The 16,728-nt window shown below is 44.5% G+C and overlaps 1 protein-coding gene across 3 annotated transcripts in view; it reads left to right on the top strand.

The window, feature by feature from the left end:
• Window positions 1–2,912: 2,912 nt before the first annotated feature.
• Window positions 2,913–16,728, top strand: part of LOC116984734 (inner centromere protein) — a 34,387-nt gene continuing 20,571 nt past the window's right edge. Inside the window, exons 1-5 of one of the 3 annotated variants that reach the window (XM_033039078.1) lie at window positions 2,913–3,069; window positions 5,593–5,748; window positions 10,499–10,594; window positions 12,360–13,081; window positions 14,935–14,980. In XM_033039078.1, coding sequence (XP_032894969.1) covers window positions 5,600–5,748; window positions 10,499–10,594; window positions 12,360–13,081; window positions 14,935–14,980 — 1,013 coding nt within the window. In that variant the 5' untranslated portion in view covers window positions 2,913–3,069; window positions 5,593–5,599. The remainder of the gene's footprint in view (window positions 3,070–5,592; window positions 5,749–10,498; window positions 10,595–12,359; window positions 13,082–14,934; window positions 14,981–16,728) is intronic. The other 2 variants (XM_033039080.1, XM_033039079.1) reach the window with 2 other exon arrangements.

Raw genomic sequence — 16,728 nt, 5'->3', positions numbered from 1 at the left:
TAAAGGCAGGAGTGGTATCTCCTTCGATTGCATGTCAAAATGCTGTAAGACGATTAATTGTTCGTAGTGTTGGAAAAGTGAATCAATGACATATGGAAGGAATGTATTGGACAGAGCCATGAGAAGGATTGTGGTTGATGTTGGAGATGAAAGACAGACACAAACCTCAATGTAAGCCACAAACATATGACCTCAGTTTCCATTTATAGTCTCTGGGACTCAATTCTGAATTTAATAATTTAGATGTTCCCTCTGTGATTCTCTATGGAAGTTTTCTTTCTCATTACTGGAAACTGTTGCTATCCACAGATAGTTCTAGGCCAAGGGCACACTGATTTAACCTTGTGAATATGGATCGGTGACATTTTGGTTGGAACCTTACATCAGAATGTCTAAAATGTGCTTAATCTTGTGTACTCAGTGTGGTCTACTATCTTATACTTTTATACTTAGTATGATTCTGCCTAATTTTATCGTTTTTGGAGATACAGCTTGGAAACAGGCAGGATCTTCGGCCCACTGAGTCCATGCTGACCAATGATCACCTGTACACTATTTCTATCCTAATCATCGGGGAAAAATTAACAGAAATCAATTACAAGCCTGCACACTTTTGGGATGAGGGAGGAAATCCTAGCAGGCAGAGAAAACCCACGCGCTTGCAGGGAGAACGGGCAAACTGCGAATAGATAGCACACATAGCCAGGATTAAACCGGGCCTCTGGCACTGTAAAGCAGCAACTCTACCGCTGCCCGACCTTGCTGCCTAATATATATTAGGATTGTATCTGAACTGTGTGCAAAAATACAAAGAATTTCACTGCACTTGGGTACATGTAACTATAAAGTGCCGAAGATAGACACAAAGTGCTACCGTAACTCAATGGGCCAGCCAGCATCTCTGGAGAAAAGGGATGGGTGACGTTTCGGGGCAGGACATTCAAAATGTAGATACAGGGAACTGCAGTCTGAAGAAGTGTCACCATCCTTTTTCTCCAGAGATGCTGCCTGACCAGCTATATTATGCCAGCACGTTGTGTCTATCTTTGGTTTAGTTTTTAGAGATACGGTGCGGAAACAGGCCCTTCGGCCCACCGAGTCCGCACCGGCCATCGATCACCACACACTAACAATATCCTACACACACTAGGGACAATTTACACTTATACCACACCAACTTATACCACACCATCCACGGCCCTCAGCCTCAGTACCGGCTCTCCACAGGGCTGCGTGCTGAGCCCCCTGCTCTACACCATCTACACACATGACTGCACCCCCGCCCACCACAGCAACACCATTGTCAAATTTGCGGATGACACTACGATGGTGGGACTCATCTCCGGGGGGGACGAGTACGCCTACCGGGATGAGGCGGAGCAGCTGACAGTGTGGTGTGGGGAAAATAACCTGCTCCTCAACACCTTAAAAACCAAGGAGATAATAATAGACTTCAGGAAGAATAAAACGGACATGGTACCATTAATTATCAGAGGGGACTGTGTGGAGAGGGTGGCGGATTTCCGCTTCCTGGGAATCCAAATTGAGGAGGACCTGACATGGAGCGTGAACACCTCTGCGCTGCTGAAAAAGGTCCAGCAGAGACTGCACTTCCTGAGGGTGCTCAGGAAGAATAACATCACTCAGAGACTGCTGCTGTCCTTTTATCGGTGCTCCATTGAGAGCATCCTAACATACTGTGTATGCGTGTGGTACACCAGCTGCACAGCGGCTCAGAGGAAAGCGATCCAGAGGGCCATTGACAACGCCCAGAGGATTGTCGGCTGCCCTCTCCTTACCTTGGAGGACTTACACAGTTCCCGCTGCTTCAAAAAATCCCAGAGTATTATAAAGGACATTTCCCACCCTGGACACTCCCTGTTTGAACTGTTGCCGTCAGGCAGACGGTACAGATCTACAAGGACAAGGACAAACAGACTTAAAAACAGTTTTTACCCCACTGCTATAAAGGCACTAAATGTAGCCGCCAAGGAACGTAGGGGCGATACATACTAAGGGACTGTGGTACACTGTGAAATTGACAGAAGGATGTAGGGTTGGGTGTTTATGCGTGCTATTTTCATGATATTTATTTTAGTTGTTTATCTTTTTTTTAAAATATTTTACCTTGTATGTATCGTTAGCTTTTAGAAATGTTTGAATGGTGCACTGACTGGCTGACATTTTTATATTTCATTGTACATGGTTCATGTTACAATGACAATAAAGAAACTATTCTATTCTAACTATTCTAATTTGCCTAGAAAACCTGTACCATCTTTGGAGTTTGGGAGGAGATCGGAGCAGCTGGAGTAAACTCACACAGGTCACAGGGAGAACGTACAAACTCCGTACAGCCAGCACCTGTAGTTGGGATCGAACCCGGGTCTCCGGCGCTTCAAGCGCTGTGAGGCAGCAATTCTTCCGCTGCGCCACTGTGTCTTTGGTATTAACCAGCATCTGGATTTCTTTGTTTCTACTGACCATAAAGCATCATTGACTTTGGGCTGTTTTTGCACTAATATTGGAGTAGTTAATGTATTGATTTTTTGTTTATGATATATTATCCGTGTGTATTGTGTTTAGAGGCCTGTTATGCTGCTGCAACTTCACTTTTTTATTATATTGTTTACAGTGTACAATGTTTACATATTCTGTTGTGTTGCTGCAAGTGAGAATTTCATTGTTCTATTTGGGACATATGACAATAAAACTCTCTTGACCAAGAGTGTTATTATTCTGTTGCCAATTAAACACACTTGACCAAATATCATAGAGCTCTATGATCTATGCTCTTGACTCGTTGCACCGAGTGACGGGTCCTCAGACATGGTGAATATCGCGAGAACTTGGAGAGGGAGAGGGGGAGGGGCGAATGTGTCATTTCGAATGTGATTGCGTCACCGAGCGCTGCCTTGTGATTGGCTAGCGCTGTAACGGCCGCTGAGTTTAAACGTTTAAACGGCGGCGGGTGGCGCGCGCTGACCGGGAGCGGCGGTTCCCTTGTGTCCGGTCCTCGTCTCTGCAGCGGCTGATCCGCGGACCCACCTCCGTCCCTGGACTCTCCCGGTGAGTGGCTCCATGATGTGGAGCGGGGGGTTGGGGTGAGGAAGCGCGGCCGCTGGATGCACCGGCCCGGCCCGGCGGGGCCCGGGATCGCCGGGCTGTAGATACGCTGAACGGAGCCGGCAGCGGGGTCCAAGCACGCTGACTGAAAACAAATTGGTTCCCTTTGTGCTTTTGCTCTATCTCTCATGCTAGTTTATCGAAAGATAGACACATAATGCTGGGTAGACAAAAAAAACTCAACAGGTGAGTTTTTCCAGCATTTGTTTGCCTACCTTCGATTTTTCCAGCATCTGCAGTTCTTTCTTAAACCCAAAATGCGGGAGTAACTCAGCGGGACAGGCAGCGACTCTGGAAGGAAGAAATGAGTGACGTTTCGGGTCGAGACCCTTCTTAGTTTGTCTATGACTCTCACAAATGAGCTGATAAAAGCCGTGCCGGCTATTGATTCTTTCCTTGGGAGGCGCTCCCATACCTTGGATGGGCCTAACTTGCAAAGTTTATTTTGCATACCAAGATAACCGTTCTTATTTGCTGCATCTGAATATTAACTTTTTGTTTCATGTGCCATCTTGGTCGGCACGGGCTGATGGCTGTTTCCCTGCTGTGTGAGCGACTCTATGACGATGACAAGAACGTCCAGATCCCTCTGCAATCTCTCCATTCAGATATTAGTCTGCCTTTGGCTTCTTCCATGCTGCTTGCTTAGTCACAGCTTTATATATCCTGAAAATATTTACGTCCTGAAGCGTGCAGGATGCTTATTCAGTTTCTGCCGCACCCACTTTTGCTTCTCAACACCCCCATTATATTTCACTTGACTACAAACCTTTGAATTTAAACTGGACGGAAACTGCTCTTAACGTTGTCGTTCAAGTATTATGCTTTTTCTAATCTGTGATTTTTGTGTTATTTAAATTGTTGCTATCAGTAACAGGAGTCGACTTGGTTTCCTGTGTTTACCCTCTTTTTTCCCCCATGCCGGCTTTTTGAAACTACGTTTATGCATTCCCATCCAGTCTATGATGTTTTCCTAAACCCTTCGCATGGAGCATCGAAATATCATCTTTGTATATGATAACTAGTTGATGTCATTACATAGAAAAATGTTCATAACATATGACTAATGGCCCTTCATGCCTGTCCTGCCATTCAAGTAGTCATGGTTGATTTGCTCCAGGGCTCATCTCCTTTTCTACCCCAGTTTCCGTGACTCCATTTCCTGATCGTCCAAAAGATTATCTCCATCTGTTTTAAATATCTTCAAAACGCTCTGGGGTAAAGGATCCAAGAGATTTGCCATCCTGTATGTGATGAAATTCCTGTACACCTTGCCATATTGTTTGAGAAACTAAAAGTAGAATCATCTCGACATTGGCTTCATTAGAATCTTGTATACTTGAGTAAGTTCATCCCTCATTCTTAATAGATGATGGAACTATGCTGATAAGTGGGGTGCTGAGGAAGGCATTGATGTGCTTGCCTTCGTCGGTCTGGGCATTTAGTGCAGAAGTCAGAATGTCGTATTGCAACTATTCAAGTTGTTGGTAAGACGACACTTGAAACATTGTCTGATGTTCTAGTCATCCAGCTACAGGAACGATGTCATTAAGCTAGAAGGGCTGCAGAAAAGATTTATGGGAGTTGCGTTATGAAGATGGCTGGGACTTTTCTCCTTGGAATGAAAGAGGTTGATGGGAGACTTTGAAAATCACGGGCATAGTTATGTGAAGAGTTGGTCTTTTTCCTAGGGTTGGTGAGTCTAAAGCTAGAGTGGCATAAGTTTAAAATGAGAGGGGAAAGATTTAAAAAGAGCCTGATTGGTGACCTTTTCACACAGAAGGTGGTGGGTATGTGGAATAAGATACCAGAGGAAGCTATTGGGAAAGGTGGGGATACAATCACAATGTCTAAATTATGTGGATAGGCACTTGGATAGAAAAGGTTCAGAGGCATGTGGGCCAAACGCAGGCGAATGGGACCAGCTCAGATAGACCCGGCCAGCATGGACATGTTGAACTTGTTTCTGTGCTTGATGACTGTGACTGCCAACACTGAAAATGGTGTGGGCATCTTCTGTAGAGACAGGTTGTAATTGGAGGTTTCAATCTATTTGTGTGTTACCTAAAGGGCCTATCTCTCTTCGTTTCAGAGGTCCTCTAATGTGCATTGTCTATAAGGTGAGCTCTTGTTATATCTCTTTCATTTGTTATGATTGAGTGCTTCCTGCTTTCCCCACCTTGACTGGTCTCTGTTCATGCTGATGCCCCCCCCCCCCCCATGACCTTTCTGATTACACTCTCCAGTATTTTGATTTTATATAGCTCTATCAACACCAATCTTGCATCAAGATTCCCTGATCACTGTGTCTTAAATGTTTTCCCCAGATGTGATTAGCTACCATGGCATTGAGGTTGATGATTCTTTACAGCAGGGACACCACCGCTTGAAAGTTGACTGGGTATTGAAATGATTTGTTTCTGTCCACTCTGCTGTCAGTTTTTTAACTAATGTTTTGCTATTCAGTGACACCATGGCTTCCACAACAGCAATCGCAATGGTGGATACTGATGACATGTTGAAGAAGTTTGGTGATAAACTCAATGCTGTCTTGGACAACTTCAAAGAAAATACAGTATGGCTGATCGAAATCCAGGAGGAGGCCGAGAGGATGTTTATCAGGTAAAATTGGGCTGGGATATGGCAAACATGAGCGTTGTAACTAAACCTCTTCGTTAGAAAGGCAGTCTGGAAGCAAAAAAAAAGTTGAGAGTGACCTGCAGCGGGGCCTTACATCGCCCGGTGCGGCTTTAAATGGCCGCGGACTTGCTAGCGCCCACCGGGGGCTCCAACATCAAGACCCGGGGCAGGGCCTTACATTGCCCGGCGCGGCTTTAAGTGGCCGTGGGACTTACTAGCGCCCGCCGGGGGCTCTGACTTTAACTTCGGGAGAGGAATGGAGAGCAGGGGAGAGACAAGACTTTGCCTTCCATCACAGTGAGGAGGAGATTCGCTGTGATGGATGTTTGTGTGAATTGTGTTGGTGCGTGTCTTGGTTCTTTTCTTGTATGACTGCAGAAACCAAATTTCGTTTGAACTTCATGTGAGGTTCAAATGACAAATAAACGGTATTGTATTGTAAGATAGAATGTAGGCGGAAACAGTAAGACAAGTGGGGGAACTGGGAAGGGGATGGAGAGGACTATCTGAAGTTAGAGAAGTCAAGGGCTATTAGGGAAGTCAATGTTCATACCGCGAGGGTGTAAACTCCCCAAGTGAAATAGCCATAGGAATATTTGTCCATCAAAAAAATTGATATTTATGTTAGTCCTTGCAGCATCTAATTTTGGACGTCTGGGTTCTCTGTCTTTGGAACATTTAGACCATCCATGAGGATTACTTTGAACCAGCAAAGGTTTCTTGCAGTTATGTGCTTGCATTGCAAATATATAATTCAGTGGCATCTTTCATCAAACTCAAAATATTGAAGTAATTAATATCATTGTAGCTATTGAATTTATAATGAATTGCCTGCTGTTATCGTTGATCTTAAAGATTATAAGTACAGGTGCACAACCTTTTATCCGAAGATCCAAATAACGAAAACCTCCGAATAGCGGACATTTTTTCGGTCCTTGAAGAAAGGTCCTTGAAAACGTTCACCGAGGGCGGCCCGCAGAGGTGACAGCGGAACCTCCGGTCGGTCCTCGAAAAAAGGGGAACTAAATCCCCATTCATAAAAGAGAAGGTGAGGGTATATTGCGCGGGAGGGTTAATAATTGACAATATGCTGCTGCCTGCCCGCTGAGTTAAAAAGTTCCCACGGTAGACTCACGATACACAGTGTATCGTGAGTCTTGCGTGGGAACTTTTTAACTCAGCGGGCAGGCAGCAGCAGATTGTCGCTCCCTTCAGTTTCACCCCACCTACACCCCTCTGCTTCCCGGCCATGTGTGTGACCCCTTCCCTCCACCTCCAGCTCCCCGCTCATTGCACCGGCGCGGGGGCTTTGCACTGTCTTCACGTCGGCGATGACAGCAGGTCAGTGCCAGTCACCGGAGACGTCAGGACCAACGGGACACCGACCCCCAGGCCCACTGCAAGCACGGAGATCCCAGAGACCCACAGCCAGCAGCACCCCAGCCCCGTTCCAACTCCAGAGGAAAACTGCAAACTGGCCGGAGACGTCAGGACCACCAGAAGCCTTTCCCCGAGCTGCGCCCCCTCATCGGGACACTGACCCCCAGGCCCACTACAGAGGAACCTGGGTTGCGGATGACGGGGCACAGCTCGGGGCGTCGTAGGGGCCCATCGGGGAAGTGGTTCCTGTTGGTCCTGACGTCTCCGGCCACCTGCCATCCTCTGGGAACTGTACCGTCCTTGCAGGTGAGCAGGAGAGTGGGGTTGTTTGCAGTTGCAGAGGGAGGGGGCAAGGGCGGTACAGTTCCCAGTCTCAGCTCCAGTCCAGGGGGGTGGCCGGAGACGTCAGGACCAACGGGACACAGGCCCACTGCAAGCATGGAGATCCCAGAGACCCACAGCCAGCAGCAACTCCAGCCCCGCTCCAACTCCAGAGGAACACGTAGGGGCAGAAGCTGATGGTGTGCAAGGTACGTCTTTTTCTTGGGGTGGCGGATGAGGGGGCGCAGCTCGGGCTGTGGGCAAACTGCCACTTGTCGCCGTAGCGGCCCATCGGGGAGCGGATTCCTCTGGAGGGGGAGGGGGGTATTGTGCTGTTTTTGATCGCCCCCTGCTATCCCAGGGACAGGGAGACAGCGGCTTTTTAGACTGGTGGACAATCACTTCCAAAGTTCTGCCCACACAATCAGTACACCTCTCCTACACTGCATTTCATACAAACATTTATTCTGCAAGAAAAAACTACATTGAAGACTCAAACTCGCGACCGAGTAACTGCCAGGATCAAGGCGCAAACTCGCGACCTTGCGGATATGAGCCGAGCACTCTACCACTGAGCCAGCCATTAAAATCTACGCTAAAAAATTTCCATTCCGAAGGCTGACAAATTCTGAATTAAGAAAAGTGTCTGGTCCCAAGGCTTTCGGATAAAAGGTTGTGCACCTGTACTTTATTTAGTTTGAGCTTGGGAGATTCTATCGAGACGGTCTCGAAGAGAGCGTCTGTTTCTCCTGATGAATAAAATATTTTGTATCAACCAGCTTCAGCCTCTGGGTGGGTTATGGTCCTGTCTCACGGTGCGAGTCCACCCACGAGTGATTCCGAGTGAAAGAAAAAATCACACTCGTGGTTGCGTACGAGATTCCAAGTTTATGTTCACGAGTTTAAACGAGTTCCCACGTGTATGTCTAAGTTTGCCGTTTACTTCTCATTTCTGCGATGTACCAAGTTCCTCTCCCAAGTTACTCTTGAGCCAACTGTGAATGAAGGCCTGTTTTAAGTATCAAATAGAGGAGCTTGACAGCATCTCATACAGTAAGTATAATCTGATTCAATATTGAAAGTTATTCAATTTCAGAACTTAAACAAACTAGGCAGGATCTCGACCCCGCACTCGGCTGCCATTGTGCAACAAGGAGGCGGTGGCGGCGAAGCAACAGTGTTAAAGAAGACAGCTCCATCCTGCGGCTTTGAGTTAAAGATAGAATTCAGCGCGGCCACATCTATTGATATGACCTACAAAGGGAAAATGCACACCATCCAGTGCCAGAGCGTTTCTCTCTGCTTCATATACGTGGGAATTCCCTCAGTATGGTCACTCAGCGGGACAGGCAGCATCTCTGGAGAGAAGGAATGGGTGACGTTTCGGATCGCGACTCTCCCGGTTGCTACCTGGACCTACCTGATCTCCCGGTTGCGAAACACTTCCTATTCCCACACTGACCTTTCTGTCCGATGTCTCCTCCAGTCAGAGTGAGGCTAAATGCAAATTGGAGGAACAGCATTTCATATTTCACTTGGGCAGCTTACAGCCCAGTGGTATAAATATTGATTTCTCTCACTTCAAGTAACCCCGGCATTCCCTTTTTGTCTATCCCTCCTCCACCCAAGTCGCACCAGCTGCTCGTTTTCACCCAACGAACAAAGATCTGTTTCTTTTTTTGCATTCATTGTTCTTTATCTCTCTACAATACATCATCATCTAGATCTCTCGTTTCCCTTACCAGTCTGTCGAAGAGTCTCGACCCAAAACATCACCCATTCCTTCTCTCCAGAGATGCTGCCTGTCCCGCTGAGTTACTCCAGCTTTTTGTGTCTATCGTCGCCCTTCTTCAGACTGTTCTGTTGTATTGACCAAAAACGAACGATGTGACAGTACTTATGTTATGTAAGAGACAGACTTAATGAATGAAATGGAGACACGCGGAATTAAATGGAGACACGCGGAATTAAATGGACTTGGAATAACTGGGGCGGTGGGGTTTTATCGAAAAGCGACAACATGAAATCGGTGGAAGGAAACAGGCAGGCGAGGTTTCGGGTCGGGGTCCTTCAGACTCCATGACCCGCAGAGTTCTTCCAGCTGTCAAATGGAGACATGGGGGACCACAGATGCTGGAATGTTGAGCGAAACACAAAGTGCTGGAGTAACTCCGTGGAACAGGCAGCATCTCTGGACATTTATAAAGCATTACATTTTGGAACACAAGGAACTACAGAAGCTGGTTTACGAAAAAATACAAAGTGCTGGAGTAACTCAACGTGTCAGGAAGTATCTGTGGAGAACATGGACAGGTGACGTTTCGGGTAAAAGAAGGGTCTAGAGTTTGAAGAAGGGTCCCGACCCGAAACGTCACCTATCCAATTTCTCCGTGGATGGCTTATCTTCAACATTTCACTTCTGGCACTCAGGCCAAACCTACGGTAGACTCAAGAGTCACTACGGTAAACTCATGGGCCACTACGTTCTTACAACGAGTTTAAATGTTTCAAATTTGAACTTCAAGAGTAAATTTGACTCGTGAAAATCTTTAAACATTTCCCGGGTACCTGCCGTTAGCGCCACGAGTCGCTAAGTTGCGTCCACGAGTTCCGACGTTCCTGCTACGTTAATTGTACGTGATTACCACGAGTTTAATTTGTTAAATCGGGGTCACTCGTGGGTCGACTCGCACCGTGAGACGGGTTTTAGTTTACAAATCACAACATGCATGTCTGGTTGAGTTGGGCTGAATGACATATTTCTGAGCTGCATAACTGATCCAGAACTTGATGTTGTGCTTGATATGGTTTATGAACTGCACCAAAGTTCAGATGAAAGATTCAGCATAATTATTTTATTAGTCTAAAGAATAGCAATGTTAATATTTTATTGCAGCAATTTTCTTTTTGATTTGGAATAATAAAATCACTAACACTGTATTCACTCTGTCCATTGATAAGAATCACACATTTCATTCCAATGAATGTGATTGTAAGGCTCTCTTTGATGTCATTTAAAAATATTTTTCAGTGATTTTAGTGCCGAGCCGGAATTGATGCCAAAAACTCCTTCACAGAAAAAACGTTGTAGAAGGCGGCTATCTGTGGTCAATGATAACAATAAGAGGTAAGGGTAACAACGGTGCTCAATTGTAGTAGATACAGGTCAAAGCCGTTATTCATCTGATTTATTGTCTGATTAGATTATCGTCTAATCGCTCGATGAGTTTGGAATAGCACTTTTTAATTATTTTGTCATGTGGGATGATCAGATGCTATTAAATTAGCAAAATGTAATAAGATAATCTCCCATTTATAGTTTTTTGCTATATCGGGTATACTGGTCAGTCCAGTTTTGCTGAGTAATTTCCTTGCATCATACCTGTGTTGGATTGTACATGATGGGTGAGCAGCCAAGTAATAATCAAAAGTTACACTTTGTGCACACTAGTGATCCAATTTTGAAAGTTTTTATGATTCTACTTCAACATTTCAGTATCGTCAAACTGGACCAGTGTGATGAATGTTCATGAAAATATATAATATATAAAAAGTTATATTTAAAAAAATATCTTGGGTAACTAATTTAATTTGTTGAAATAGATCAAATATTTTTAATATTGAGTCCTAATGCAGAGTTTTGACTTTTTCCCCCACAGATGCTGTTCAACCCACTTCTTTCAGTAGTTTGTTTGTTGCACTAAATATTTTAATTACCGTATTTCCACGTGAAGAAGACACTTTTTTTAACCCTAAAATAAGGCCGAATGTTAGGTTTAACCAAGAAAGATAGCCTTGGCTATCCCTCAGTACAGCAACATCAAGAACGATGTTGCTGTACTGAGGGATAGCCAAGTTTATCCCCCATTGCTGGCAGTTGGTTTACATTCTCTGGCTGGGTGGCTATGTCCAGTGTCCCTCTTGCAGACACTTTGCTGATGGCGACATTCTACCAGGACTCTGGTCCGGTCCCCAGGGCGGGTAGATGGAGCAGCTTTCCGTCAGGGCAGCAGGGACAGTGGGCGTCCGCTGGAGTGGAGTTGGCCGAGTAATGCCACTCTCGTAGCGACTGCTCCACGGGGGGAGATTGGGAGAAGGAGTTCATTTCCACATCGTGCGGGTAGTCTGGCCCAGGGTCAGCAGCCTGGGTTGCATAAAGTAGCAAACTTGGCTGGGCTGCCAGGGGTAAAGTTGCGGGGAGGGCAGGAGCATTGAGAAGGAGGGGGTCGGAGATCATGCCAGCAGCTCACTCGGGTGGCTGCGAGCGGCTGCCGGGACCGGACAGCGGTACCGGCCGCCACCTCAGTGCCTTCTGCTGGCTAGCCAGCCATGGTGTCCTTTGGCACATGCGCAACCAAGGTGGTTAGCGGGTAGCTACTGGGCGGAAGGCTGGGCTGCTCCTCCCTCCCTCCCCATTATGTGATCTCCCTGAGCCAGGAAGTCCCCGTCCCTCAGACCTGAACCGCACAGCGCATTGTGGGACAGGCGAAGATGGAGGCTCCCCGGTCCTCATTGCCTCCTTGAACCAAACCTTTGATCCTGTCCCGCCAGCCTTTTCCCCCCGAAATTTAGCGACTCAAAATGGGGGTGCGTCTTCTTCGCCAGGAAATATGGTAGTTTCCACCTAGCCTATCAGTTAAAAATGGCAAATGCCCTACTGTTTGCTAATTATGCTGCTCTGCACAAGTAAAATTCTTAAACTGGAAGGCATTTTATAATATTCTTATTAGTGTATTTTTTCTAATTCAAAGACCAACAAATTTAGAGCCTTTCAAAGGGGTTTTAATTTGTTGGTGGGTCTACATGCTTCGAGCAGAGAGGAACACAAGATTCTAGAGGTTTCTCATGAATCATCTAGTTATTCAGTTGTTGCAATTATAATATTCCTGCAGGATTTCTAAAAGCAGAAAAAAATTAAGGAGGTCTTCAGTTCAGAGAAGGAATGTCGGATGTAAACTCTTTAAGGAAGATGAGATTGCCTGCATTAAAGCTGAGGAGCAGATGCAACCAATGTGCTCGACACGATCAGCAACACGTGCAGCAAAAAGATCAAATCAAGAAAATGAAAAAGACATCAAGGCTTCTTTTGTTCCAGTTGATGGCAGAATGCCTTTGGTTGTGTTGTCACAAAATGACCGTCAGAGTTTGGAATTACACCATAAATATCAAATGACAAATTCACACCTGACTCAACTCACTTTTGAAGATGTCACATTATCTACCAAGGCATGCAAGATAAAGTTTGATCCTCCACGTGAAGCTCCTTTGGAAATATTGTCACCTGCTGCCATGGTTGAGATTGCTAGGAGCCCAAGTCGCTCAGCAATCAAAGTGAAAATAGCACAGTCTGCTACTTGTGGAGAAAATGGAATGGAGCGGGTATCTACTTTAATTGTCCAGGAGTCGAATAATGTCGCCGAGGCATCAACTAATGATGAGGACTGTATCGCTGAAAGTGAAAATAAGGCTCTCCGCAGATCAGTACAAAGAAGCTTTGCCGTTCGTCGGTCCAAGAGAGCTCGTGTTCGGACTGTAATGGTGCAGGCAGCCATGAGGAAATCACGCAAGTCTAGCGTTACAAGGAAGAATATGCTTGAAACCATTACTTCCAGCTGTGAGTATCACATGTAGAAGACCATTAGTATATTTTTAAATTGCATCTAGCGATGAGTGATGATAGATTTAAATATCAGAAAGATGTAATGTAGTCCAATAAAATCACATTTTGACGGCAAAATATTCATTCACAAATCTGTTGAACCAATCAGGACTATGGTAGAGTATCTGACATTTCCCGAAAATCTGTAGTGAGTTGCACATCTGGTTATTATGGTAAGATATTTGTCTCAGTCGAACAGGATCATGAAACAGTGACTGGGGTCCTCTGGTATGAAGAGACTGTCAAATATCCTAATCTTGAGTGGTTGAAAGGGAAGGGATAGCTGATAATTTAGGAGTATTTATAACATTTCTGTCTGTCATTCAGCAGCTTTAGTGTAGCTGCAATTTGCACAGATGTAATATATTCAAATTAGTCTTTTGCATTTTATTGTAGGTGATGTTTAGGAACTTCCTTAATACACTGTAGTCTACTTGGTGTACTGATTTCCCTCACGCCCCTTTTTACTAAATTAACACCATCACTCTCACGAAATAAATAATTCCCTTGCCTCTTGGGAGATCTTTGCAGAGCTGCCAAGTAGTGCGGATTTTCCATATTTTGTACGGAAATGCGATAAGAATACGGATGTACGGATTTGCTTTGTAAAATACGGATTTATTTTAAAATCGGCCCGACTTCCTGTTTCATCTTGCTGCTTTAAAAATGCAAGGATATTAAAAAGGTCATACTGTAACTCTAATAATTATACCAGATTAAATCTATTAGTGCTTTAAATTTCAAGATCTGGATGATTATTTTTGTATGCTTTGATCTGGCTGTCCCCTACAGGTTTAAACATCGCTGTCAGTTTAGTGCTATGGGTTCTAATTATAGCGTTACCAGCTGGAGCACTATTGCCTTTACACATAGCGCTATGGCCACAGCGGGAGGCAGGGAGAGAGGGAGGGAAAGAGAGGAAGGAGGGAGAGAAAGTGAGAGAGAGGGAGGCTTCCAAAATGGCTTCTACATCATCATCTGCTGCTAAAAGCAGGAAGCAGCCGTTCAAACAGAAGTATACAAAGAGATGGCAATGAATGCACTGTCAAGTAAGGTGCGTTGAAGACTTGTCAATTGGTAGCAATGTTATGCATTCTTGTACTTTTACATGGGTAGGGCCGTACATAAAAAAAACAACATTTGTTTCAGCAAAATGGCACTGCGTAAAAACACTTATTTCCTCAGCATAATACATTTTCAGGTACTAGAATACTGAAATGCTCTGACAAAACTTGGCAGGTCTGTCTTTGTTCTCCCCATCACCTATCCCTTATCTTAATCCTTTAATGTAATTTTAAGATGCTTCCTAATTGCTGTAAACCACCTTACTCTTCTTGCATTAAAGCCAAAAGTTCCATTATTAGTGTAATTGCATATGACTTCACAGATTTACAGAAATATTACTAAATGCTAACATTTATTAGCTACAAATGCGTAAATTTCATCAGGCCTGTATATATGACACAATATATAGCTTTAACACTTTTAAATGTTGAAATTCTTTACTCTTGTGGAGAAGGGTGGGGGAGATAATTTTTATAAACCTCTCTGGCCAAATTGGCGGAAAACATGTTCCGTCGTGAATTTATTGGTTAGTCGGGGTTTGGCTTGGGAAGCAGCTTTTCTTTCAATTGGTAATTTGTTGCTGTTGAGCAGTGCCACGGTAAAGCACTTGGTCCACAGCAGTTTAGCACCTAGAGATGATTTTGAATCTAGATTGCAGAAGATCCAACTATTTCGGAAATGATTTGGCTTTTTGGTATTCAACCTATGTACAATTTTATTTCTGCAATATGCTTTCCTCTTAGACCAAAACTGCAATGACAAGTTAGAAGGAGATGGTGAGAAAGGATGGTAAGAAATTTATTGCAAATTCTTATCTCTGCTCAGTGGAGTGAATGAACGAATACTTTATTGCCACATGTGACAAGTCACAGTGAAATTCTTTGCTTGTAGTTTGATTATGTATAGTTCTGTAATGTGTTGGATAAAGAAAGTGTCTTTACCAGAGAACTACTATTGAAAATGTTGATTGTTTGAAAGATACTGCATGAAAACAGGCCCCAACGGGTCCACGCTGACCATCAATCCTTCATTCATCTTGGATCTATGTTATCCCGCTTCCACATCCACTCCCTACACATTAGGAGTAATTTACAGAGGCCAATTAATCTACCAACCCGCACATCTTTTTGAGAAGTGGGAGGAAACCGAGGCACCTGGAAGAAACACACACGGTTACAATAGATAATAGGTGCAGGAGTAGGCCATTTGGCCCTTCGAGCCAGCACCGCCATTCACTGTGATCATGGCTGATCATCCACATTCAGTACCCCGTTCCTGCCTTCTCACCATTTCCCCCGAGAGCTCTATCTAACTCTCTTAAAAGCATCCAGAGAACTGGCCTCCACTGTCTTCTGAGGCAGCGAATTCCACCGATTCACAACTCTCTGGGTGAAAATGTTTTTCCTCATCTCTGTTCTAAATGGCCTACCCCTTATTCTTCAACTGTGGCTCCTGGTTCTGGACTCCCCAAACATTGGGAACAGGTTTCCTGCCTCTCGTGTGTCCAATACCTTAATGATCTTATATGTTTCAATAAGATCCTCTCTCATCCTTCTAAATTCCAGAGTATACAAACCCACCCACTCCAATCTATCAACATATGACAGTCCCGCCATCCCGGGAATTAACCTCGTGAACCTACGCTGCACCTCCTCAATAGCAAGGATGTACTTCCTGTAATTTGGAGACCAAAACTGCACACAATACTCCAGTTGTGATCTCACTAGGGCCCTGTACAACTGCAGAAGGACCTCTTTGCTCCAGTACTCAACTCCTCTTGTTATGAAGGCCAACATGTCATTAGCTTTCTTCACTGCCTGCTGTACCTGCAGGCTTACTTTCAATGAATGATGAACGAGGACCCCCGAGATCTCTTTGTACTTCCCCATTTCCCAACTTGACACCATTCAGATAATAATCTGCCTTCCTATTTTTGCCACCAAAATGGATAACCTCACATTTATCCGCATTAAACTGCATCTGCCATGCATCCGCACACTCACCTAACCTGTCCAAGTCACCCTGCATCCTCATAGCATCCTCCTCACAGTTCACACTGCCACCCAGCTTTGTGTCATCTGCAAATTTGCTAATGTTACTTTGAATCCCTTCATCTAAATCATTGAGGTATATGTGTGTTTTTACAATACCGGGTACAAAAAGTGTGACATCATACATAAAACTGAAGTTCACAAATAAATTATTTCAACATGATTCAGATTAATCAAAAACCCTCACAGCTGCAGTACATGACAGGGAGAGATAGTTCATGAAGTTTGAGAAAATGGCATTAATGAACAAAATTCCTTGTTTAACATGCATTCCTATGTGTTTTTTTACACTTTATGTTTGGTGTCCACCATAACAACCGTTTCATGAAATTTAGAAAGTCTTTTTTTTCTAAAGCATGATAGCTGATTTCTTCACTCTTGCTGTTTTTTAACATACAAATGTACTTTCTTGCTACAAACATGGAGTATGTGACTAAATGAGCAATATTCCTGTTATCTACTGAAACGTGCGTTAGGCGCGTTACA

This window comes from Amblyraja radiata, chromosome 20 (genome assembly GCF_010909765.2).
Source record: "Amblyraja radiata isolate CabotCenter1 chromosome 20, sAmbRad1.1.pri, whole genome shotgun sequence".
In the NCBI taxonomy this organism is placed as follows: Eukaryota; Metazoa; Chordata; class Chondrichthyes; order Rajiformes; family Rajidae; genus Amblyraja; species Amblyraja radiata.
Note: the sequence above shows the minus strand (reverse complement) of the source record. Positions and strands in the feature narration are given on the sequence as shown.